Source organism: Sander vitreus, chromosome 5 (genome assembly GCF_031162955.1).
Source record: "Sander vitreus isolate 19-12246 chromosome 5, sanVit1, whole genome shotgun sequence".
NCBI lineage: Eukaryota > Metazoa > Chordata > Actinopteri > Perciformes > Percidae > Sander > Sander vitreus.
The window spans coordinates 12305845-12333253 of record NC_135859.1 but is presented as its reverse complement, the minus strand read 5'-3'; the positions used below and the strand labels follow the sequence as shown (position 1 = coordinate 12333253).

The 27409-nt window shown below is 41.1% G+C and overlaps 1 protein-coding gene across 1 annotated transcript; it reads right to left on the bottom strand.

The window, feature by feature from the left end:
* Nucleotides 1-23242, bottom strand: dok2 (docking protein 2). The gene is made up of 8 exons (XM_078250411.1): nt 22589-23242; nt 22269-22406; nt 20905-21072; nt 17759-17867; nt 5355-5524; nt 4816-5100; nt 4114-4224; nt 1-3031 (listed from the first exon to the last, which is right to left on the bottom strand). Exons 1-8 carry the CDS (start codon nt 22646-22648, stop codon nt 2129-2131), a joined length of 1944 nt encoding a protein of 647 aa, XP_078106537.1. The 5' UTR covers nt 22649-23242; the 3' UTR covers nt 1-2128.
* Nucleotides 23243-27409: the final 4167 nt, after the last annotated feature.

The following is a 27409-nucleotide window of genomic DNA, read 5'->3' as shown; positions in this document are numbered from 1 at the left end:
TACATCATAAATCAGGATTTATTTCAGATTTACAGGCTCCACACAGCTGTTAACTCACAAGACATCTGTACACTATCTCAGAGAGGAAAGCATGTTATGGATTTGTTTCTTAATTTCAAACTGAAAACTAACAAAATTAATTCTGTCTGATGATGATTAAAATCAGGTTTCCGATGATAATATTCAGATGATATATATGGTCTCTCCTGATTGGCTGATTATCTACAATAATAATAAATAGATGTTGCCCTCTGTTGGAAGAAGCTGCTTATTGCAGCTCTGAGGTCAAATCCATGAAATAATATCAAGAAATAATATGTTCACAAATCATATTTTCTTCCAAAATCACTTCTCTTAATAAAAATTAAAGAGAAAACTCGAATAAATCTCATGAAAAACTTTGACACCTCTTGTTACACGTATGAATTACTCTACCGATGCTGAGCGGAGACCATTTTCAACACTGTCCATGCTGGTGCGTTTAAAGATGCTCCGACATCTAACATAAAATATTTCAATAAGGAGCTCTGGTGTCAAAATGTCAAACAAGTAAACCATAAAAGTTCAAGCTGATCTACTGCTGCATTTATACCTCAGATGCCTGAGCATCTTTGAACGCACCAGCAGGGAGAGTTTTCCCATCAGCCTCTGCTTTCAGGTGCATCACCACATGATGATAAGAGAACAAAAAAAAGTTTTGCACGTGGTAGCAAAAGCTCACAGTAATAAATGGGAAGCAGATTTCAAGCTGCACGTTTAAACAATGTATGAAAGGCTCCATTACCTTGTATCTCACGTTATGGCTCCGTAGCAGACGTTTTTGTAAAAATAGGCTAACGATTGTGTCATAATCACGCGACTTTCTGTCGCATAGTAGACAAATTACCGTACAGTAGAGGAGAAGCTCGCAGGCAGTTTTGACTTACTTAATTAGCTGTTTAAGTTTAATTACTAATGTTAACTAGCATTTTAGTTAGCAATAATTAGCCTGTGCCTATGTTATCTCCTTACATATACCTACGCTCTCTGTCGCTGCAAGATTGGGAATGATTGAGATTTCTCTTGGCACAGCTACCAGAAGAATTACAACTTTCAGACAGGTTGCTCACGTCACATTTACGTCGTCAAGCTCAGTTTGCAGCTGCGCAGTAACGCTCAGCCATCACCGGAAAAGTGCTTCTAATATGCTTCACTGGTCTCCGTCCAGAGCAACAGGATCTGTTGGTCCATTTCTTTAATTGTCTATGGTTTTAGGCCACAGAGAGCAGGACACACTAACATGATGTGTAGGTCTCTCAAATCTATCAGGTCTGTCAAATTATAAAAATGTAGGCGACATACTGTAAAGCTGATAACAACTAATGAATTCAAGGTATTTTTACTGTGATAATTGAGTTGATGGAACGCGTTTGTGTTATTTATACAGTAAATAAACACAAATCTACCGGCTTGTTTGTTGTATCATGACAGCTAAAGAAATCTGCCCTGAAGCTCCCAGTTGGTCTCTTTGGTATTGTTCAGCAAGTCTGTACAAGACTTGGTATCAAGAAGAAGACCCAGTACAAATCAAACTAAAGTATAAATAGAAAAGAATTGTTTGTCCATTTTTGTCCAGCGCTAGAGCTCAGTGCAGAGGCACAAGGTGGCGTAGGTCTCTGTTTTCAACAGCCATCAAACATTCTCTGGTGTCAGTTCCTCCAGTGTCGTAGATTATCTGCTCTTTGGTGTTTTGGACTGTTGGTCGGACAAAACAAGACATTGGAAGACGCCTTTGGACTCTTGGACTGGATTTTTTTTAAACTATTTCGTAGATTAAATGATTTAATGATAATGAAAATAATAGGTTTCAAAGAGCACTAGTCAGCAGGGGAAAAAACCAGCTGAGCAGAAACAATTTAATGGTGAATTATTTAACACTAAATTTGAACACAGAAGAAGGCACCGCTTGTCCTCCAGAGAACTGGACGAGGTGCAAAGCGATATTATACAAAGAGAGTAAAGATGGCGGATCAGCCAGAGTCACGACTTTACAAACCAGAGTCTCAGTGATCGGCTCAGCCTGCCAGTTGGATTAAATAATAAACCTAAATATTTATATCTGAATCATCACAACTGCTTCCTGTCACTTCTACGCCATCTTCACTATGATGTTTTTGTACGGTGAATCCTGCTGCTCATTGCTCTGTTTGTCGTCCTCCTCCTCCTGTAGCTCCTCTCCCCCCCCGTCGTCGTCTTCTTCTTCTTCTTCTTCTTCTTCTTCTTCTTCTTCTTCTTCTTCTTCCTCTGTGCTTTGTTTAACAGGAAGCACCCTCTGGGCTCGTTTGGGCACAGCGTAATCGTCCACCCGGGCGTTGTACGGGTACTCGTGACCTTTAGGGTCAGCAGGTATACCCATAATCTTCCAGGCATCTCCTCTCATTTCTTCGGGGTCATCGTACACGGAGTTGGGAATTTTCTGCGTAGGGGTGGCGGCGGCGTAGCCTTCGGGCTCGTCGTAGATGTGTTCCACCTTCCTGTACTGCAGCTCGGCGGCAGCAGGGGTGGCGCTTAGGAAGATGTTTCTGATCTTCATCTCGTCGATGCTGTCGTAGAGCGGGTCTGCGCCAGACTCGGCTCTTTGAGCCTGATGGGAGTTCAGGATATCTGACATGACGTTCATGGCGATGGTGTCGAAGGGGAGGGAGTAGTCCGGCTCATTGCGGATGGCAGGGGGGGTGCATGAGGGAGCCACACCGCCGCCTCTCTTCTCCCTCTTGGCGCCTCGCTCTGCGGCGGTCGGCAGGTTGATCTGGGAGTAGGTCTCGTCTGGGTTGGGGTTGGAGTTCGTTTTGGGGCTGAGGCGAGGACTGGGGTTTTGGGTGGAGCCGGGGCCCTGGGCCAGGTTGGGGCCGGGCTCGGGGCCGGCATGAGGCAGAGGGCAGCTGGAGATCATCTTGACCTGGTTCTTACGAGGGACGGGGATGCCGCGAGTGTCCAGAGTCAAACTCTTCACACCCGTCAGCGTTTTGTCAACTGGAGGCTCTAGACGAGGCTGAAGAACAGAACAGAACATCAGTGATCAATTATTTATACTTTATATTCATATTAGTGCTGTCAGTTAAACGCGTTATTAACGGCATTAATTTTTTTTGCGCGAGATTAACGTTCTTTTTGGCCTAGCAAACTTTGTAGTTTTTTTCACATGCTGTTGCAACAACTAGTAACGTCAGAAAAACTACAACACCACACCGGATCTAGCTAGACCGGAAACAAAACAACAGGCACGCTGCACACACTTGTTTGGGCTTGCGAGCCGGCCAAAGAGTAGTAGGCTAACGTTACGTTTTGAGTGGATGGCGAGCTCGAGACGCCGAAATGGATGCCAATAAGATTCTGAATGGAAAGTTTACTTTTAAAAAGTTGCCCAATGGTTCCATTGACAAGACCAAAGTGATCTGTGTGTTTTGACGTTGTGAACTGAGCTATCGTCGCAGCACGTCCAGTCTGAAATACCACTTGATACCAAGCACACAGCTGATGTGAATTCTCCGCCCCCTAGTCAAAGCCAGGCGACAATGGATGACTTCAGACAGAAGCACATTTGCACAAAGCAAGCCGATCCACTTTTCCATGTTGATAAGAGCATTAAAATGAGAAAAAATAATGGGACAAAAAGAAATCAAGGGACATTTAGAATAGATAAAAATGTGCGATTATTGCGATTAATTGCGAGTTAACCATGACATTAATGCGATTAATCGCGATTAAATATTTTAATCGTTTGACAGCACTAATTCATATCAATCAAATCTGTTCTGTCATCACCAGTGGGGAAACACCAACACTGACGTCATCACACTCACTCCAGCCAATGGTGGAACTTAATCACTCAGTGACAGAGGGACAGAGTTTTTCCATTGTATGGTTGGTCCTATGGTCCAGCCAAAAAGCTACACTGACCAGCAGTTTCAGGCAATTACTGATGAAACCATATATATTTGTTTTTGTAAAGATGTACGTCTTTAGTAGGAACTAATGGGCTTAGAGCTGAGAGCCACAGACAGGAAGTCAGACAGTATTGAGAGACGCACGAACATGTTGATAGTTCTGTGTTTTGCAGTTTATGTTTCTTACCAGCTGGGGGCGGTGTTGTTGTTGTTGTGAAGAAGAGGAGCTCTCTTTATCTTTGTGAAGAATCATAAGATTTGGAGTTTCAGTCACCATGCTGTACACACCGTCATCAGTCTGCACACAGAAAAACATCCAGACAATCAGACAGTTCAGAGATTCAAAAGTCTAAATCTACAACATCTGGTTTCCTATAACAGCACATTACAGTGTGATGGAAGAGCAGCTGTTGTACAGCTAAAAGGGGGAATAATTAACTGAGAAAAAAATATTATAATATATATATATATATATATATATATATATATATATATATATATATATATATATATATATAATCTGCACACAAGAGAGTAAAAATGCACAAGCTTGTGCATTTTTACTCTCTTGCGAGTGTGCAGATTATAGATTCAAATTTATTAATGCATGATTTTCGTTCAGGGAGAAGTCAAATGTAATTTTGTCTGAGGTGTGGTAAGGAACATTAAATCACCAGAATTATGAACAGAGTTTGATTTCTTAAGGTTTGAGCCTAGGTCTTCTGACAATCATGACTTTAATTTTAAATGAATCCTGAAATTATTTTTAAATCCTGTGATTAATATAATAATATAAGTCCTTACTTTATTTTGAAAATTCTGCCTTCATTCCTCTCTATTTTAAAAGTCGTGACTTTATTTTGACAGATGACCTGTAATGTGAGCTGACCTGAGCAGCAGGGGGTTGTGGGATATGGCTGCGGAACTGAGGCAGCGGTGCCATCCTGCACTGGGCCAGGGGTGGGTTGAGGGGCAGGGTTGCCAGGTTCCCGTCCAGGGGGGTCTCTGGACTCACCCGGCCCCCCCCGGAGGTCTGCCTCTGGGGGCAGGAGATCCGCTGAAGGTTGATGGCAGCTTCCACAGCCTGAAACAGGATGTTCCCCTGTTTGGTGTCGAACTCAAAACTGCCCTCACCGGAGTCGCACCTCCGCCCAGCCTCGAAGGAGAAGGTGGACTGAAGGACAGGAAACACATCAGAGTCTAAACCAGACTTAATTCTTAAAATCCTGACTTTGACCTGACTTTACTCTTTATTTATCCTGACTTTTTACTTGTCTTGTGATTTCTCTAAGACAACACTAAAACTAACATTAAACCAGGTAGGTGTGTGTGTGTGTGTGTGTGTGTGTGTGTGTGTGTGTGTGTGTGTGTGTGTGTGTGTGTGTGTGTGTGTGTGTGTGTGTGTGTGTGTGTGTGTGTGTATATCACCTTGTCTCGTCCGAAGCGGCGCAAGTATCTGTATGGCCAGGTGTAAACAATGTCTCCAGTCTTATCCAGCAGGTGAAGAGCGTCACTGTCCACTCGCAGGAATCTGTCTCCTTTCAGTCTGCAGCGATCAGACGCCTCTGTCCTCCGAACACACACTCTGAAGTCACGCACTGACACACACACACACACACACACACACACACACACACAGTCAGTCATAGTCTGTTCTTCCACACCCATTTATCAACATGTCAGGATGATATCATCTAGATCTGAATAAACCCAGAGAAAAACTTTTAAGTTTTAAATATTTTTTAGTCAATGCATTTCCATCTTTTTGTGTTCAGTGAGAAAAAACTGAATATTGTCAGGTTTCAATTGATAACATCACTTATCGTCACAATAAGGACATCTGATAATAAAGTGTAAAGGCTGATGGTTCAGTTGGTAAAGGATGAAAGATGGAGGGACTCGATAGAGATGAATGGTATTCAAAGAGTTTTATATGATGAACGTGTACGGCTTTGTTGAATACTTGATTCTGATTGCTCAATTATGGCATTCTACTGTCTGTTATTTCTGCATATAACAAACATCTGGACGCAGTTCTGATGATAGACCCTGGAGGACCATTGTAAAATCAATACAATTATTTTTAAATCAATATTTTGTGTCAAATGATTGATTCTTTAGTAAGTAGCCGTGTGATAAGCGGGATCATGTTCCCTGAGTCTTGCTTCACGCTGTCAGGGTTTAATTCACAATAATGACCTGCTCAGATGTGAAGATACTGAGGATTAGCTTGTTGGTTTATATTTGGGGTTTGTTTTGGTGCATAAAAAAAATAAAAAATAATAATAATAATAATAATAATAATATATATATATATATATATATATTTTATTTTTTTTATTTTTATTTTTTATTTTATTTTGTTTATTTTTGTCTTTCTGTGTTGTTTTCTTTGTCGTTAAGATTGTGGCTCATTATCTTGTTGATAACTATTGATACAGCACTATTTTTTTTTGATTGCTAAATGACGAATGTGCAAAACTACAGTCTGCACAGCAGCCAGCCGTTCATGTGAACCAAACTCTAGTTCCTTTTTCATTGCTTGAACATAGTTTTCAAAACTCTACACACTTATGCTATGACTTTAACCACAACGTGCACAACACTGTGGATTCACAGCACTTTGTTCAAATGCTAACACACTGCTGTCAAAACTGTCACACATTCAAAACAGAATGGATTTCAGTCTGGTGCATTACAAATTTTTCCGATCGCTATGACACTTTCTTCAATACTTTTAACAACTTTCATAAACTCTTAACACAGTTAGCACTACATCTGCCTGTGTAGGCTATACATTTAACACATTTCTTGTTGCTTTGACACAAAATGCATACAGTTAACACAAATTTAAAATGCTTGAACTTCTTTTACACACAAACTCCACCAAGACCAAAACAATGGATTTTTATTGCCAAATTTACAAATGCTTACACTCTGTATGTCAGAACAGATAACATCATGTTCTAAACCTAACTTATAGGCTAAAGTCAAAGTGAACAGCTGATCATATTGTAAATTGAAACACAAATATATCCCCTGCATTTTATATATGCATTTATTGAGAAACAGCTGATTTAAGTTATGCAAATAGATCAATCACAGCTGATTCCCTTCTAGGAAACACACTCAGGTGTTGAGGTTCTTTCAATCACATGATCATATGGTAGTACATACTGAAAGAGGACCTATTTGAACAATATACTGTAGATGAACACAGAAAATAAGAAAAATGCCTTCACGAGGGAGAGGAAGAGAAGTACCAGGATAATTCTGTCTCTGTCTCCTTTTTTTCATAAACCGTACATTCTATAAAGCTAAAGGGGTCATTAATTTTTTGTATTGAATCTCTGCAGCAAAAGAAACAGGAGCAGGAGAGAAAAAAGCGACTATAGCAAACGTGACAAGTGGGACGCGAGCCCCGCTCTCGTGGGTGAAAGTCCTGTGTTTGTTTGGCCCATCCACCACCCCGCCATACGTTGACATTCACCCTTACATACTACTCACTAAATCCTATCTAACTGCTGCTCTCCCCAGTGCGTTACACAAACACGCTGAAAGACGCCTTTTTCGTCGCATCAGACGCTGACAGCCACTGTCCAAATGTCCTTATTTTACGAGTTCGGAATGAGTCGGGTTGTCCTCGACGCAGAGGGTTCGAATCCGACCTGTGACAATTTCCTGCATGTCTTCCCCCTCTCTCTCTCCCCCCTTTCTCAACTAGCTGTCCAGTCAAATAAAGCCCAAAAAATTATCTTTACAGTAAAAATATATATATATATATATATATATGCATGCATTTACTAAACCCAACAAAACAAAAATGTAGAGAGGCTTCAAGAGAAACTGCAGTGCAAAACACAATCTATGGTAAATACAATATACTATTGTCTATTGTATAAGGGCAGACCTGACACATATAAAATAATGCAGTTTCTGTAATTCCATGTGATTTTAGTGTTTTGTTTGACATTGTGCTATGATTGACTAAATGTTCATGTTGGGAGAGAACGTGTTAGTGTTTTGGAAGAATTACTTGATTTTGAGACATGTTTGCATTGTTTTGGTAGACATAGTGTATTGCGTTAGTGAATTACTGTATTTTGAAAATCAGTGTTGAAGTTTAGTTTACAATGTGTGATTTTGAGCATGAAATTAACTGTTTTGCCAATTCTGTGTTGTAGGTGTGTTGGTGCGTTAAGAGTTTAGGAAAGTTGTTAAAAGTATTGAAAAAATTGTCATAGCGATCGTGAAAAACTGTAGATTTTGAGACATGTTTGCATTGTTTTGGTGGACATAGTGTATTGTGTTAGTGAATTATTGTATTTTGAAAATTAGTGTTAGAGTTTAGTTTTCAATGTGTTTTGTCAATTGTGTGTTGTAGGTGTGTTGGTGCGTTAAGAGTTTAGGAAAGTTATTAAAAGTATTGAAAAAATTATCATAGCGATCGGAAAAAAACTGTAAGAATGAATCCGTTATACACTATACTGTTTGAGAGAAACAGTGAACAGGTAAAAGAGCAAAGATACCAACATGTCCAGGTAAGATGTCTGAGTTTACATACACAGCTAAATAAAACGTGAAAAACACTACCTTTACTGTAGTAAAGTAAAACTGTGACTTACTGTTTTTCAGAAAGTAATGGAGGTGAAAGCAATGGGAACACCACATTCATTTGTAATTAGAGATGATGCAGGTGCACAGCAAGCCAGGACATCCAATGTTCTTTATTACGTACCTTTAGTTTTTAACTTTTTTTCCAGTCATTACATTAACTACTACAGGCAAAATACAGTAAAATTATATATCTATTGAAGCAAACTGCTGATTGTCATTCCTTTTTGTCTCCTAAAAAAAAACTGGTAACTACAAGAAACTATTGATTCGTGTGAAGTCCCTTAAATTATTCAAACTGTAAAGATGAAAAGTTTGTATTTTCTGTATTGGTGTTTGATAGTGTTAGCTAGTGTTTTTACGCTCAGTGTGTTCTGAGTGACAGTGTGTGTTATCTCGATGAGGATTGTTCATAGTGTTTGGCTGTGCTGAGTCTGTTTTGAGATGTGTGTGTGGAAGAGTTGTGTTGCTTGGAATGAGTTCTGCAGGTGATGTGAACTGTTTAGCTCAGGTGACTGTTGGTAGTGCAGACTTTAGTTAGAGTTTTGCACATGGGGCTCCAGTTGTGCCCACTGTGGTTAAGCAATCAAAGAAAAAAAAAACTGTAAACTGAGAGCGTGAATCAGTCAAGTGCCTCCTGGGCTTCTTCTTCTTCTTCTTTTATGACAGCAGCAGTTAACATGTTCTCAGATGTGTGACACTCAGGAAACCACACATACACACACACTCAGTCAGCCAGGTGTGTGTGTGTATGTGTGTGACGATGCGTGACGATGTGGGGAACAGTAGCTTCAGGAGCTGCACATCACGACCTCAATTATACACCAAATGTTACAACTGTGGTACTACAACTGTCGAGAGTCTATTTATATCTACTCGGTGTCTTTATATACTGTTAACTGCTCTGACTTTATCTCTTCTCTGTCTCTTTTCATCTCTTCTTCTACATCTTCCCTGATGTTAAACAGTTTGAATGTTTCTGTTTGAAAGGAGCCTTCAAAATAAAACAATAACATCACAAAATGTACCCATGAATATCTGTATATTCCATATATCTATATCCAAGATTGTTTAATGACAGATGGTGGATTTTGACATCTATATTGATATTCCAAAACGATCAGAAAAGACATATGTGCCTTTGTGGTGTTGGATAATGCTGGTATTAATCCTTGTGTATGTCTCTAACACATTAGTCATATTTGTATTTTTAGATATGTTTATGTGTAAATGAATTGTCTGTGTGTATTTGTATTTTATTTATATTTGCACACTCGCTCGCCTTCTGTCATGAATCCCGCTGTCTGAGTCTGTTTTCTGCCTGAGTTGCCTGTATTCTGTCCTGGAGTCTGTTTTCCTGAGTTTCCTGAACGCACCCTGTTTGGTTGCCTGGTGACGAAGCAAGGCGGGAGCTCTCTCAACTACGCACACCTGCATCTCATCAGCTACCTGCACACCTGGTCCTGATCATCACCTCTCCACTTCTTAAGCTCTGACCTGACATCCATTCCCTGCCGGCTCATTAGCCATGAACAGCATGTTGTGTCTGCGTATCAACCTCAGTTTACTAATAGTTAGTTTTGCTGTTCTGTTATTTTTGCTTGTTGTGAACTTACCTTCGTTTCCTCTGTCTGCAGTTACTCTCCTGGGATATTCACTCCACCTCTGCCTGGTCATCTGTTGCTTCAGAAATAACATTGGATCTGCTCATTCCTTCCCACCTACACACCTCCACTGCCTGCTCTGTCACCTGGATTCTCCTGCTTCCACATTTAAGTCTCTTAATAAATACTCTCCTTTTATTCAGCTCACCTTGTCCTGGTCTGCTTCTGGGTTCCGCTCTAGTGAAACGTGACAGAACGATCCGGCCAAAGATTAACACAGTGGACCTGGACTCCGTTCGCCATGCCATTTCCCAACAAGGGAATATGCTGGGACAACACAGCACGGCGCTACAGGAGATAGCGTCTTCAGTTCAGAACCTTTCTGCTAGTCTGAGTATCCAGGCTCTCAGTAAATCTGTTTGCTGGCTGATAATCCACCACCTGTTTCACCTCCCTCGCCTATCGCTTCTGGAGCTGTTTCCTTCCGTGAGCCCAAGGTTCCGACGCCAGATAAGTACGAGGGGGATTTGGGAAGATGTTGTTCATGTCTCATGCAGTGTGGATTAGGTTTTTGACCTGCAGCCCAACTCTTACGCCACAGACATGGCCAGGATAGCCTTTGTAATTGAACTGCTGTGTGGAAGAGCTCTGGATTGGGCTTCAGCCTTATGGGAACAGGACACCTGTATGGCGTCTTACCAGGAGTTCACTGCAGAGATGAGGAAGCGGTTTGACCATCCAGTCCGAGGTAAGGACGCAGCTAATCATCTGTTTTCTCTTCGCCAAGGAGCTCGCAGTGTAGCAGAGTTTGTAATTGAATTCTGAACAATGGCTGTGGAGAGTGGGTGGAATGAGGCATCACTACAAGCGGCTTTTTATCAGGGGTTGTCGGAGCAACTTAAAGATGAACTGATTTCCTATCCTGAGCCTAGTGACCTGGACAGTTTGATAGCGTTATCTATTCGGGTGGATAATAGAATCCGAGAGCAGAGGGAGAAGCGATGGGGTTCTTCCAACCTATCATCTACACTCTTACATCCAAGTCGGAATAGACCAGAGCAAGCTGATCATTCTTCACCACACAAGATTAAAGGAGTTTCTGCCTTCTGATCCTGACCCCATGCAAATGGGTGGCATGGGTTAACCAAGGAGGAGCGCCAACGTAGACGTGAGACCAACAGCTGCCTCTACTGTGGGGCATTACATCTCCGCTTGTCCCCAGCGTGCGTTAAACTGCCAGTTTCAGTCTCCCAATAACCCTGTCGGACCCAGTTTTCCTGCAACCCTCATGAACAATATCAGATTTTGGAGATTAACGCTTTAATTGATTCAGGTGCTGATGACAGTTTTATGGATGCCGACTTGGTGGAACAGCTGGGGCTTTCCAAGGAGCAATTACCGGAAGCCATTGAAGCTACCACTCTTAACAGCAGACTTCTGGCACGTATCACTATGAGGACTGAACCTGTTAAGACGCTACTGTCGGGTAATCATTCAGAGCTCATCTCGTTCATTCTGCCATCTCCCCGTGCCCCTCTGGTTCTTGGTTACCCCTGTCTGAGGAACACAATCCCACATTTGATTGGGTGACTGGCAAGGTAACTAGTTGGAGTATTGAATGTCATGCTAACTGCCTGTTCTCATTCTGTTCCCAGTCAGGTCATTGATTCTGCTTCCCCAGACTTGTCCCTAGTTCCTGAAACCTATCATAAATTGGGTGAAGTGTTCAGCAAGCAAAGGGCTCTGTCACTTCCTCCCCACCGACCATATGACTGTGCTATAAATCTGATCCCTGGAGCTGCCTATCCCAAGGGACGTTTATACAGTATCTCTCGACCTGAACGCAAAGCCATGGAGACCTACATAACGGAGTCTCTAGCTGCCGGTCTCATTCGTCCCTCGTCATCACCCCTGGGAGCTGGATTCTTTTTCGTGAGTAAAAAGGATGGCTCTCTTCAACCTTGTATTGATTATCGGGGTTTGAATGATATCACTGTCAAGAACAAGTATCCCCTGCCCTTGATGAACTCTGCTTTCGACTCCTTACAGGGTGCTACTGTGTTCACTAAACTTGATTTACGCAATGCGTATCATCTGGTCCGTATCAGAGAGGGGGACGAGTGGTTGACGGGGTTCAATACACCTATGGGACATTTCGAATACCAAGTGATGCCATTTGGACTGACCAATGCTCCAGCAGTGTTCCAGAGTGTGGTGAATGACATTCTAAGAGATTGTTAACAAAAACATATGTAAAGAACAAAAACATATGTAAAGAACAGAAACTAAGATCGGTGTTTGGGATATTTTTTTTGTGTAAAAATAAACTGTAAAACTAATTGAATCAATTCAGTTTCAGCCAGTACCTCTGTCTGCAGTTGCTTTGGTCTCGGTTATATTGACTTACTCATTACTGATGAGTATAAAAAGAAACCCACAGTCACTGTTCTGTTGACCTCATTACTTCACAGCCACCACCCAAACTAAATATAGACGTAATCAGAGCTGTTGATCAGGTCCAAACCAGTCAAGGATCAGTGGAAATAACTCGAGACGCGAATGACCTCAGAACACTTGAAACCACATAACTGAGACACAACATGGCGTTCAGCTTCCTGTTGAGAAACAGGAAGTTTGTCCTGTGAAGATAAAAGCTGAAGTAATCTTGTAGCTGCCGATCACTGTTCACACACTTGTCCTTGAAGTTTCCACTACGCAGCAACACACACTGACAACTGGCCCTGAGTGTGTGTAGTTACTACTGCCGTATAACAGTTTATTTGCTATTTCGTGGTTCTACAGAAACCTAATAAACATTTCAAACAGGTTTGAGGAGCTGATAAATGAATTGACTGTAATGAGTTACATGTTACTGTCTCAAACAGGAAACTGCTATTGGATGATTATCATTAAAATTCAGCAGGTTATTTTTCACCTCTGTCCTTATGCAGCCAGTGGCCCCTTCATTAGGTACACCTGCTTGTTCATAAAAATATACGACAACAATAATCGTGTAGCAGGAACTTGTGTAAACACATTCAGAGGTTTAGTTGTTCATCAAAATGATCTCAGTGACTTTGTGTTTGAGTTTTTCATAAATCTCTGAATCAAAGGCTCAAGTAGCTACATGAGGTCAAGGAGGGTCAGGATCTAAAGACTCTAGATTCACAACTAAAACGGTGTTCACACAAAGACATTGTTTTCAACAGATTTATAAAGCTGACATATGTCATAATGGTGTTTTGGTGTTTTGTTTCTTTTTTCCCCCCTCTTCCCTTTTTGGCAGTGTTGGTGCAGCTGAGGGCGTGGCTGGCTGAGCTCGTCTCTCTAACAAGGCACACAAAAGCCTGGTCAAGACTCCACTCCGGTGTCAGATTATCCTGTTGCAAGCGGTAGAGTAAAGTGGCTGCTTATCTCTAGTGATCTAGTTTACCAAAGTGTTTGAAAGTCCTACATAGTTCCCGCACTTTTTGACCACTGGACTAACCTTCGTTTTTTTTTGTGCTTAGCCTCCAGTGTGCCAGTTTTCACCGGCTCCAGTAATCCTACAGATAACCTTCTCAATCTGCCACGCCAGCCCGTTCCCAGCTGCCACCACCTGTGTCCTGCCAATCCTTCAGTGACTTTTCGTTTCTTAATAAACACCCTTGAAACCATCTCAATCTATATGTCTCTGTACTTCGGGGTCCGAACGCAAAAACACAACCTCACACTGTTATCATTGTGGAACTTTGCACACGTGAATGAGCCTCATTTCCTCTCATCCACAGACATTAAGGTACACATGACTAATCAGCATGTTTGCTTATCGATACTTGTGTAAGCAACTTTACTGATTGTGTCACACTGTTAAGACTCTACAGCATCACCAGCAGCTTTTGTTGACGTGTCACCGTAAGGATGTTTATGAAATTGACACATTCAGTCGTCATCATCAAACATCAGAAAGGTAATAAATGACTTTGTTCACAGTGCTCATATCGAGGCAGATCATGAACACAGGTAATAACTAACTGATACTCAAAAGTCAATAATCAACATTAAAGGGATAGTTTGGATCTTCTGAAGTAAGGTTGTATGAGGTACTTGTCAGTCAGCAGCACGCCCTCAGTTTGGAGAAGCAGGCAGAAGAACTGACACGGAAGCTATGAGCAATGTACTGCTGTGGATAGGGGCAGCAGCTAAATGTATTACAGCCACCTAAATAAAGTTACTAATTTAAGTGTATGCTATATTTAGAATATTTTTACTGCTTTAGATGGCGTCAGACAGCCCTTTAAGAACGAGAACTGAAGCCGTTATCTATGCTCTATCCAAAACCACCAGACTCCTTTGACCTCACAGAACACGGGTGTGGCTGGTCTCAATCAGTTAGCTTGTTTGTTAGTTTTGTTAGTTTCTAACCCATACCTAACTAATAACACAAGACCAGCAACTCCCGTGTTCTGCGAGGTAAAATTACTGTTTTTTCAAAGGTGTCTGGTGGCTTTGAAGAGAGCATAGATGGATATAACGACTTCAGTTCTCTGTCGTAAAGGGCTGTCTGATAGCAAGGTAAAGCGGTGAAAATATTCTAAACATAGTTAATACACTTAAACTGATGCCAACAGTGTCAAAAATTAGCGCTATCTACTAGCCAAATGCTGGTAAAATATGCAAGTGGCTGGTAGATGTGCTTCACTCACCAGCCAAAAAACAATGGTTATCTATTGAGTGGCTGTTAAATCTTGAACGTTAGCGTTTTGACCTGGATACCAATCTTTATAGGTGTCTAAAATACATTTAGCTGCTTCCCCCATCTTTTACAGTACATTGCTTAGCTTCCGTGTTGGTACTTCTGCCTGCCTATTAGAGCTCTGTGTCTACACTGCAACCAATCCCAATAAACATGTTTTAGTTTTGCATTCTTTCTCTTTATATTTCAGTTTCTACTTTATCATATCAGCCCGTCTGTGTGTGTGTGTGTGACTGGATCTCATTGACGCATCACCTCTTCCTGTTACTCTGAAAATGCAAGCAATAAAAGACATAGCTTTTTCTAAAATTCAACATCTTTTTGCAAAGGTCCATATTCCACAAAAAGTATTGCGTGAGATGGACAACAATACTGTAAACATGGTTAGGAAATTGCTTTGTCTCAACACACATTCCACATAATGTTTTATCTTAGAAAAGACAGGACGGGGGGCGGGGGGGCTTGAAGTTCCAAACTGCATGTGGGAGTACACAGCCACAAGACAGTCTCACCTTACCAACATGCTAAATTGTGATGATGTCAGCGTGAGGCAAATGGCCAGAGCATCCTTATTGCTGGATTTTAAAAGACGGAAGGTGCTACACGCATGCGGTGGGGAAGACAGCTTCCTGGGTTTTAAAAGAAAGACCAACGGAAAGCTGGATGGAGGGGCACAGGGATTTGGTGTGTCATCAGACTGGCCAGACTTAGATGACCTATGCTGGAGGACAGGTACTGAACTGAAGTGGACTTCCCCCTACCAACCTGTAGAGGTCTCTGATGCAGTCGTAGAGGACCCATCTGTCATTGTGGAAGCCAGGCTGCACCATAACAACATTGCTCACCTGCTCCAGCCTAGAACATCAAGGCGGACCCTTATGTCTATTCAAAGAGCCCAAAATATGGAGTACTGGCCCAGTCTAAAACTCCGGGGAAAAAACTGCCCTGCGTGGACCACTCTGTGTCACACACTATCTACAGCAACGCCACCATCAGTCAGGAGATCCTTACTTTCTGTTTAAAAGCACGTTTGCAGGTCCTTCCTACAAAATACAACTTATCACTAGTTTCCCCCCATCCATTCACCCCTCTGCATGTTGCATGAACACCCCCTCAACACCTGGAGTCAGTAGCTCACATCATTAACAGTTGTCCATAATTTAAAGGACTATATACTGCCAGACATGACAGAGTTGTGGACCTCATTGCTGCTCAGTCTCCCTGCGTAGCTGATGAACAGATCTTTAAACACACTATTGTACAGTCTGAATGGTTTAACTCACCTGCAAACACTTTTTTAGGAATTGCTAATACACCAGATGTTGTTAACATCTCTCAAAATGGCAAAACAGTTAAACTCTTTGAGGTGTCATGTGCATTTGACTTGTTTATGGAGGACTCTTACTGTTGTAAGACTCTAAAATATCAGCCATTGTTACCTACCATTGAGAACCTTGGGTACAAATGCAAGATCATTGTGCTAGTATTTGGAAGTCTAGGTCATGTACATAGACTGGCGATCCGTGGACTTTGCATTGGGGGGCTATCTAAAACAGGGACTAAACAGTTGGCAAAGTACTGTTCAATCTCAGCAACTATAGGAAGTATGTTTATTTGGAAAAGGCAATGTTTCCTGTACCGTTAGAATTATATAATTCATAACAATATGCTAATCTGTTTTAATCTGTTGGATCATTCAGGAAATTTGATTCCAAAGGAAATTTGACTTGTAATGTGGAATCAAATAAAGTATGTAAAATGTGTGTGTGTGTGTGTGTGTGTGTGTGTGTGTGTGTGTGTGTGTGTGTGTGTGTGTGTGTGTGCGTGCGTGCGTGCGTGTGTGTGTGTGTGTTTGTGTTGCAGCAACAGAGTGATGCATTATTTCGGCCACAGGCTGCTAAATTTAGCTTCGATGGGGGAAAAAAAGCAAGAGCGAAAGAGGAAGTGAGGTGTGGTTGAAGGTGCGACAGGAAGACATGACTGAAGTTCGCACTGAAAACTTCTGCACAAACACGATGTCACGAGGAGAAAAAACTTTTTCACCACAAGAGTTTTTGAAGAGGTCGATTGGCTGATTATTAAGTCTGCAGACTACAGATAGAAATATTAAATTCATCAATAAAGAGTATTCAAATATTAAATGTCCATACGTTCTGCAGTTCACGTGTCTCTAAACACTGGAGTAAAATCGAGTCGACAGACTACATGATCAAATACTTTGTATTTCCTTCTAAAACCAGGAGTTTCTTTTGATCGGTTGTTTGTCAAGCACATTTACTCAAGTACTGTACTTAAGTACAAGTACTTGTACTTTACTTGAGTAGTTCCATGTTATGATGACTTTAGTTTTCAGATTAATAATACAAACTATAGTTAATTATAAATTAACTTTATAATCTACCCAGCAGCATTTTAATAAAATGAGCTCCACCTTTACATTATTAAAGGGATGAACACATTAATGCATCAATAATTATATACTTGTGTTCTAGTTTCAATCATGATTTCTGGTCATATCTATAAAATATCCTGACATAAGACATGACTAATGAATCTTCTGCAGCTATGACAGCGGTCTACTTCTGACTAGATATGTTCCAAATATGAGTTTTATTGCATATCACTAGCTACAGTATCTGGGATGCCATGAACTCCAGATTCTAGCAGTAAAAAGTTGTCCCATTCTGGAGTTGGATATGCCCCGAACATGAAATCTGTGACTCACATTATTAGAGAGTATTCACTACATACAGTCTGTATTGTCATATTTGGATCATATGTTGGAATATTTAGGCAATCATTTCTCTGGATTCTTGGGGGTTTTGCGCAGTGGAAAGGTAGACAGACAGGCAGGTAGACAGACAGACCGACAGGAGTACCTGTTTCTCTGCTGCTGTACAGTGAGTTGTCCTCCATTCCTGCATCTTCGTCCACTCTGTTTCCTCTCTGCAGGCTTCCTCTCTTCACTCCGTGTTCTGTCCAATTAATCTACACACAAATATTTTGGATTATTAACAATAAGATCACTTAGTTTGATTACTTTTCTCCAATGTGTTCACAGAGAGATTACAGGTGGTTCAGGTGTTGTTCACAACACTCTGTTTAACACACTGAACTGGCTTTTCTTGTACACATTCTGTTCATTACTGGACATTAAACACATCTTTGGTGGTGAAGGATGAAACCCACAGTCTTCTTTCTGTGGAATCAGCCAGAATTAAAGACCTTTCACTGCAGCTTAAAGGTGCAATATGTAATATATGTACTGTATTAAATCCAAAAACGACCCCAATATGTCATCAGATATAAAGGTAACATGCAAGCTGAAATACTATGTTTTCTAACAACAATGCTAAAGCCAGTATTTTCTCCTTTAAAGTTTCCGTTCCGTGACAGAATGTCTGTTTGTGTCTTGGCCTGTGTGTTGGTATCAACTGCCCATTCTGACAGCCAGGCCAGGTTGCCAGATGGTCTGTAAAAACGCAAACCTGTCCAGGATTTTGAATTTGGACTGCAGTTACTATTTTAAATGCTAGCTGTCAGTATTACATGTTAGACCTTTAACAGGGAAACGTAAGAGGGCATTTCAAATCAAGCATTATTTAACTTTACTTTTGTTTGTTTTGGATGTTGTGTCCTTTGGTGTGTGTTGTCAGTGTGCATGGGTGTGTGTTGTTTGTCCCCATTTTGGACCTGTGCTGGGTTGGGTGGGGATTTGAGGGGAAGTGACGAACCGGTTCCGCTGTGCTGTGTTTACCTTGTTTGAAACATTATTTAACTTTGGACGATACTGACGCACATATGCGTTAGCGTAGTTACCAAGAAAGGCTGCAACTAACGATTATTTTTATTACTGATTAATCTGTGATTAATAACTTGATCTTTGATCAACATCAGCCAACTGTAATAAGAAAATGATCCATCACAATGTGCTGTTTGAAATACATATTTGATTTCATACTTTACTTTTTTAATTTATCCCGAAATGATCTGCTAATTTAAAATCCTGCGGTGGGTCTTAAAGAAAATAGAGAAGACTCACAGTATGAAATAAAACACCAATACACAAATAATCCTTTTGTTTGCATAATGAATACTTTTACTGTTGATACTTTAAGTACATCTTGCTGACAATACTTCAATACTTGGATGGAAAGGACACAGACAGCTGCTGCAGCTTAGTGCAGCTGTCTGTGTCCTTTCTATCCATCCATCCATCCATCCATCAGAGTCTTTGTCTTTCTCCATCCCCTGACTGCCCCTCCCATCTACTCATCACCTGTTCCCTCTTCTCTCATCAGCAGCTCTGCAGTTTATAGCCTTTCCCTCTCACTCCTCACCTTTGTCAAACTTGCCTTCTTGTCTTTGCTTTCTGTTACCTGATACCTGAGACTACACACATGTTACCTTCCTGTACTGAACCTCTGCATGATGCTTTGTTTGGAGTTTGGATTTGTTTGGATTGTCTCCTGGTTTTGACCTTTGCCTGCTCCAGTTTTACAATAAATCTCTCAACTCTACCATTTTGCCTCTATTGTCTATTCAATATGTGTTGTACAGTCATTTGGTTTTCTTGCTTCGTACAATTTCTTTGAGCAGATCAGAACACAACATTCAGAGACTCGGCTGAGTACCAAGAGGAAGTGGTCTCAGTCCCCGGAGCCGTTTGTTTGTGGTTCGACCGTGACCTGACCAGACTGCAGTTTTGAGCTAAACAGGCTCCTGTAGCCGCCTGTGCTTTGTATTCTGGGATGTGGATGGGACAAAATCAACAGCAGGAGACTGAATCATCATGGATATATTAAAAGACGTGATATCTGCTGTCTCATTGGCTGTCTGTGTACAAAGTGTGTACTTTTGTCACACAGAGACAGAAAGAGGAAGTTGTGACTGTCAGCTGTCTGTTATTGAGCTGCTATTTAAACCACCAACACAATATTTCACTTTAAAACTGTCAGAAATCTGTTTGTTTTACATTCTAGTAATATTTCAGTTAGTTTTAAATGTGAGCTTTTATTTTGTAAAGATTTCGATTAAAACATGATCAATAACCAAAGTTATTGGACTCTTATCGGTACTGATAGACACCAGCAGCAGGATCAATGCCATTTTAATGACAACCAACATGATTTAACCACCGAGGAGATGAAGAAATGACACAACAGTCAGCTGTTGGTGAATAAGGCGTTAATGTGACTGTCTGGTCAGTGGACTGGTGCATTGTGGGTGGTGATGTCAGAGGTTCCCATAAACAGCTCACGTGAGCTCTCAGGCACCCAACAGAAATGTCCACATTAACTTCCTAAACTCTTCATTTCCACCTTAAATCGGTTTGTCTCATCCTGGTTTAAATCTGCTGCTTTTTACTAACAAGGACAATATATAACTTCTATAACTCACGCAGCCTGCACACCCAAAACAAACAAGCAAACAACAACGAAATATTAATAAACAAACAATTTAAAATATTTTTTTACTTTTTCTATTTGTTCTCATAATAATTCAGCTGCCTGCCGTCTAAAATAAAACGGCAAGACACAGAAGTCAAACTTTGTCTCCACATTGAAAAACAATTTGTTTTAGTTCAACAGCAGTGAGGGCCAGAAAGCAACGAGAATTATTGTTTGTGAGAAACAAACAAAAGACAACAGGAATTGCTCAGCGTAATACTCCGTTCAGCGACGAAGAGCTCTGCTTGGTGAAAGTGGTCGACGTCACGTGTCCTGAACCTCGACTATGGCGTTAGATTAATGCTGACTCCCTAAATCTGCACTCTGATGATGACGATGATGATAAAAACGATTTATTGAGCTGCCCTACTCACTTTACACCTCCATAACAAAACTGTTATATCTACGCTGAACACCAGACTCCGACCGAGGTCAGCTTCTGATGCACCTGTTACCTGTTGCGTTTGACACTTTGACATCACAACACAGTGTTTATTACAATAGCTGCTTTGTGTGTGTGTGTGTGTGTGTGTGTGTGTGTGTGTGTGTGTGTGTGTGTGTGTGTGTGTACCTACAGGGAAGGCGATCTCACACAGTTTGTGTGTCCAGTCGTCCAGCTGTAGTCGGTCTGCAGCGAACACGTACATCTTCTCGGTGGTCTCGATCAGGAAGGGTCCCGTGTCTCTGGGACATCCGTCCATGTCCACTTCCGACACACGTATACAGTCCGCCAGACGGATCACCTGGGAGACACACACACACACGCACGCACGCACACACACACACACACACACAAACACACATACACTTTTATCACCTAGGTAACAGGGTGAGTCCAGTAGAGATCAGTAGAAAGACCAGTAGAGTCCAGTAGGCGGATTTGCATTTCCTAGCATAGGTGTAGATTTTGGCGGGGATGCCCCCCAAAATGTAGGGGTTTGGATGGTCCGGTGAATGAATGAAACACACAGCACAGGAACACAATCCCCTTTTGAGACTGACCTTCTCAGCGCCACCTTTCCCTTTTGTTTTTTGGCTTTCCATCATTAGACTCACACGCTATCTGTTAACGTTACCGATAGACTTCCAAACGTGACGAGGAAAAAAAGAGGTGTTCGATGGCTTTACGTCATAGGCCAACCAGGGCTATGCCATTTGGGGAGGGGCCACTCACTGATCCCCCTATATTTCTGAAAATCCTAGACATGGTTGTAACCTGCACTTCGTTGGTGCTTTCTGATTAGCCTGTGTTTGTATTGAAATAAGAGGCTGCTGCGGGCCCGCCGTATGGGTTGAGCAGGGGCTGCACAGTTTGACCAGCGGGCAGAGGCCGCACACCACGCCGCAGGATGGTGTTGCTAAGAACTTGCAATGTATAATTATCAGACCAGCCCTTGCGGCCTCGAAAAACATTACCAGCCCACCAGGAAAAGTCATGATTCTCCCGATTGCCACTCCGCTACTGCACACGCTCTTACCAGTGTATCGGCGTGTGTATTTAGTAAATCAAAACGTCCCAGTTAAATAGTAAATTCCGTGAACATATTTTTTGTAAATCTTTGCAATCATTCCCCAAAAGAACCAAGCAGGCCTGCCTTGTTGCACAATCCACATTTTCTTCACAACCTGCCATTTATAGCATGTAGCAACTTTGCTGTGGTTTCCTGAATCGAACCGAGTTTTGCAAGGGCAAGGACACCCGACGGAAGACGTTTCCAGCGATTATCTAGTAAATGAACTGTCCTCGATCCAGACTACCCTAACCAATCTCACTCCTCACGCCTAAACCTAATCAATCCAACCAACGAAGGCAACGAGCCAATCAGAGGCAGAGAATGGCGGGTCATGCCTTCTCCATCCTAGGAAATGCAAATTTGTGTCCAGTAGAGTCCGGTAGAGTTTAGTAGAGTTCAATACAGTTTAGTAGAGTCCACTCTACCTTCTTGTGCTCCTGTTGTTTGCGAAGATTTTTGTCGCTCTTCTCTGCACTTCCTCCATCTTTACATTCAAAGAACTCCAGTCTGGAAATCGAACAGGAACTGTCTCTGAACAGGACGCACCACACACGCTTCCATTTCTACACGCACACACACACACACACACACACACGCACGCACACACATACACACACACACACACACACACACACACACACACACACACACACACACATCTACTGTTATTGCTGCTCATACAGTTACGTTACACAGAAATATTGTGTTAGCATTAGCTCTGTGTTAATGTGTTAATTGTTTGTACCTTTCCAAACCTCTGCTGCTGCAGGTAGAGCATCCCCTGTTTCCTGATGTCCCTCTCCATGCTGACACTGCAGCTCCTCTTCTTCTCCTCCTATTCCTCCTCCGGCGTCTCCTCCTTCCCTCCCTTGTCCTGCCTCTTCACTTCCTCCCCTCACCCTCCTCTCTGACTTTCTGCTTCCTCTTCTGCTTAAAGTCTCACTCTTCTCACCTGCTACTGTTATTCTTCTTGTCCACTTTCTTCTTCTTTACTCCTCTTCTTCTTTCCCTCCTCCTCCTCTTCCTCCTCCTCCTCCTCCTCTTCCTCCTCCTCCTCCTCCTCCCCTCTACTTGCTTTGGCTTCGGTCCTCTTCACCTCCTTTCTTTTTCCTCTGCGTTGTTTCTCACTCTTTTCATTGCTCTCCTTTTCGCGAGCTCCTCCTTTATCTTCTCCGATCACCTCCTTTAGTTTTCTCTCCTTTTCTCTTGGTTTACTCGCTCGTCTCATGGAGAGCTTCCCCCTCTCCTCTCTTCCTTCTATGGTTCACCTCCTTCTCTTCTCTCTCTCTGTGGTACTAGTGTGATGTAGAGAAACGTTGAGTGTGTCATCTCTGTTTCCTGCCTTCACTCTGTTGCAACATGTAATGCAGAACTAACTGTGTGAAGGCAAACCTCCCCGTTTTACTGTCCCTAGTCCCTTCCTCCTTCATGTCACACTTTAAAGGTTTTATGTAAAATTATATTTCCATCAGCTCTGTGGTTCTGTTTTTATTGTTCTGCTTTGTTTCTACTCACTGTATGATCTTATATACATCCTTGTGAAAATATCATTTGATGTCCTGTCCCCCCCTGGTGGCCATGTTGGAGGTGCCTAGCCTCCAACTGTTCATCTCAGTAACAGTTGAGTGGAGTATTCAGATATTGAAGTACAAGTACTACATTGTAGAAATACACAATTATAGGTAACAGATAAGAGATAAGATAGACTTAAATGACATCCATCTAAATACAGTGCAAAGGAACGGAATTATTTCCATGGTCCCAACAAAAGAATTAAAATAAGATGCAAACAAGAAGATACACAAACAGGTTGGCCTACAGAACAAGATACAAGATAAGGTATACAAATGCAGGTAGTGTAAATAAATGATAATGTGAAGTAAAAGCAGTTGCCTGAGTATATTTATGTAATACAAAAAAGTCCTGCATTCAAAATATTTTTAAGTAAAAGCATTGAAGTATTGTCAGCAAGATGTACTTAAAGTATCAACAGTAAAAGTATTCATTATGCAAAAAAAAAGGGATTATTTGTGTAGTGGTGTTTTATTTCATACTGTGAGTCTTCTCTATTTTCTTTAAACAAGTATGTTGCCGCCAAGACATTTTTGTCTTTAAATGAATTAGTTTTTAAAATGCTCCTAGAAATGAATGTCTGTAGTTTGGAAGAATAAAGCAGTTTGCTGCACTTATCACAATCATGAAAAATTGAGACAAAGTTAATTTGCATTCAAAACAGGTTTGTATATTTTTCACAGCACTGGCAGATTATGTCAGAATAAGTATTAACAGTATGGTTAAAGTTACTACATGTAACTTTTTAAATGTTCATGAAACTGTGTAATTTTTCATCTGATGATCATAAATGACCTGTAACAGCAACAGCAAATGAGACTAACAGTGAAAAGAACAATATTTTTATATAGTTTTTATTATGTAATGCCTTTTCCCAGTTAGATTTTTTGAAAGTCAAAGTCACAAAATGATTTACGGAAGGGAGACCGGCTCTACAGAGCACACATTCTTTCTGATGGGTCACAGATTTTCTTTTTATCCCCCTCGTGTAAAGTATCCTTGGGTTTAATGAAATGTGCTTTATAAATCTAACTTACGTTGGTTGCTACAACAATCTCTTAATGCTTTGGCTCGTGGCACAGTGACAGTGATACCCGGTTTAGCTCACGATGCATCCGAAGCATGCTAAGTTAACGTAAGTTAACACTTGAAACGTATTCTCTCATTGTAAATAAACTATTTTCTGTCTGAGCAAAACATTCATTGCAACTATATGACCTGCCAGTAACGCTAACTCAGTACAGTGGTTAATAAAGAAAATATCTTTACAACAGCAGGCGTGGTAAAAACACTACCGCTTTTGTCCAAAGCGGCCGCTAGAATCAACAGAAACTAAAAGTTACATATAGCCACCTTTAAAGAGTCCCTATTGTGATTCCTAATGTTTTCCCATGTTTTAGTGGGTTATATAGTTTGTGTATGTCATAGATGTGTAAAGTTACGGTGGCCGAAACAGTTCAACACAAATACAAAAGCTACAAAACAAACAAAAAAAGCCACAACACAAACGCTACAACACTAACGTTTGCGTTAAAACACATTTTACTTTAAATGGAGCTTTTTCTCCCACAGAAAACACTTTTTCTAAACTGTTTGAAAGGCCTCACCTGCATTTAAGTCCCAAATTCCCGCCCAGTTTTTCATATGTGCTGCCTGGCTTGATTGGCACGCCCTCAAACAAAGCAAGTTAAAGCAGAGGCCGGGAAGAATATTTTTGGACTTAGAGCTTCTGTATGGACTTCTAAAGGAAGAAGAAATAAAGAGTCAATAGCTAAAATGTATTTATACCACTATTCCACAGCAGTAGAACCCCAGCATTTTTTGTGCTTTACTCATTTTACTGAGGACTGCTTCGTGAATTGGGCTAAGTGAATTTTCCAAGCGTTTACTCCTAAAAGACGCGTCAGTTCCCACTTTGTTTGGATAACTCGGAATCAGACTCACAACCTGTAAGTATGCTTTATTAGTAGATTTGTAATGTTTAAAACAAAGAACGTAGCTACTGTACTACCGAGTACTGATGGTTGTGGCTAAGCTGGTTTGTTGCATAGTGCTCAGCTGTACCGTTAGGCCCCGGCTACGTTGCTAACATTAACTTGTGCTAAATGGTTTTGCTTTCCAGGTGTAAGGCCAATGTTGTGCTAAAAATCTCCCCCATGGCACATCACAATTTTAATCTAAAATTCAGTAATGTTAGGAATGGCAATTGTTTTCGGTTGCAAGATGAAGAGTGAAGTGTGGAGGATGATTTACAAGCTGTTAGGGTTAGCGTGCTAGCGAGCTAACTTTCCAGCTAACGTTATTGTGTAGTACTGTAGTAGTGTACATTTATCTCATTCAGTGTGACTTACATTTCCAGAGATATCATTATCTCTGATGTCCATCCAGAATAAACATCCATAAATCCACTTAGAAATTATAAAAAAAAAAAAAAAAGAAGCTGCAGAACTTGCCTGAGAATCATGTTTTTAAGTTTTCTTCAGAATCAAAGTAATCCAGTGATAGTATTCTGTACACCCATGGGTGTACTGCAACCAGGAGCTGCTAACAGATCAATTAGCAAACTCTAATGGAGACACTTTGACTACATGGAAACTAATGCATATGCACTAAGGCATAAATCAGGTTCAAGTTGTAGCCACGCACTAACTTACAAAATCCATGGCAACATTATACTTCCTGTTTACATCCCCCAAAGCATTGTGGGAACTCTAGTTCTAGGAATTTGGGCATGATTATCCTCCAAAATAGAAGAAAAATAAGAGTTACAAAAAACAATGAATATTAACTCTTTTCATGTCATATTGTGTTATGTTATGTTTTATATTTGACATTACTAACACTCAAAATGTATCAACATGGTTCTCATATTCCTGGGACACTGACACACTCCTCTATTCATATACACATAAACATGTGTTTGAAGAAATTTAGAAACACATTCTTCATTATAGAGTTTGTCCACCAGAGAGCGGTGACACTGTAAAATGTTCCAAACATCTGGCTCACTATTAGTGGTGTACGATACCAAATATTGCAGTATCAATCCGATACCAAGTAAATACAGGGCCAGTATCGTCGATACCAATAACGATATCGACTTTTGAATAATTATGTTGATGCATCATCAATTCCACTGGATTATTAAAGTTAAAACCCAGGACAGGATTTTTATATGCTGGTATAAATTTGTTGTGTTACCACTGTATCTTACAGCCTTTTTACAAATTATACAGCTTGCCTTCATTTCATTTTCAGCCTGAAAATATAGCCGCTGGTGCTGGCCACCTCCAGGCCTGGCTGCTTGCTTGTTGGCCTGGCACCGCTGAGTCATGTGATGGTACAACATCAAATCACAAGGGGGGGGGGGGGGGAGGGGAGGAGGAGAAGCAAAGTGCTTCTGCTCTGTGACAGGAGCGGCACTTGAAAGCAGCGGAACTTACAGACACAGACCGCCAGGTCGCCTCTTTGATGAAACCACAGTATTGCATACTGGAGAGAAACTAAAACTAAAGTATCAATCTTACACTGGTATTGATCAATATCAATACCAACGTTGGTATCTATTATCGATATTTAGATCGATCCGCCCACCACTACCCACTATTGCTGAATTAAATGTAGTGGAGTAAAAATAGAACATGGAAATACTTAAGGAAAGTAAAACTGAGCTGAAGTACTAGAGTACATATTTTCCACCTCAGCTGGAGACTGACAATTCAGTCACTGATCCATTGATTGTTTTTGGCCTGGAGATGATGACTTCAGATCTCCAGTGGAGAAATTAAAGAGCCAGAATGCAGAGTTCATCTTCATTTATTACACAAGAGCAGATGGGTAAACGGCACACTGCAAGACAAACAGTTGTATTTGTTTTCCTCAGATTGATGCTAATTCGTCAATTATAGTTTACATCTTCACTTCCTGTTATTTGAAATTGTCAGCGTTTAAAATTCCCACAAAAAATGAATAACAGCAGCAGAGTCAGATTCAT

Bases quoted from the DNA above. Each gene is read 5' to 3' on its own strand.
- dok2 (XM_078250411.1), bottom strand. From the start codon at position 22,648: ATGGAGAGGGACATCAGGAAACAGGGGATGCTCTACCTGCAGCAGCAG. The intron at 5,101-5,354 runs GTGATATACACA...CCTGTCCTTCAG, and splicing joins GCCGCTTCGGACGAGACAAG to TCCACCTTCTCCTTCGAGGC. The intron at 4,225-4,815 runs GTCAGCTCACAT...TTCTGTGTGCAG, and splicing joins CACAACCCCCTGCTGCTCAG to ACTGATGACGGTGTGTACAG.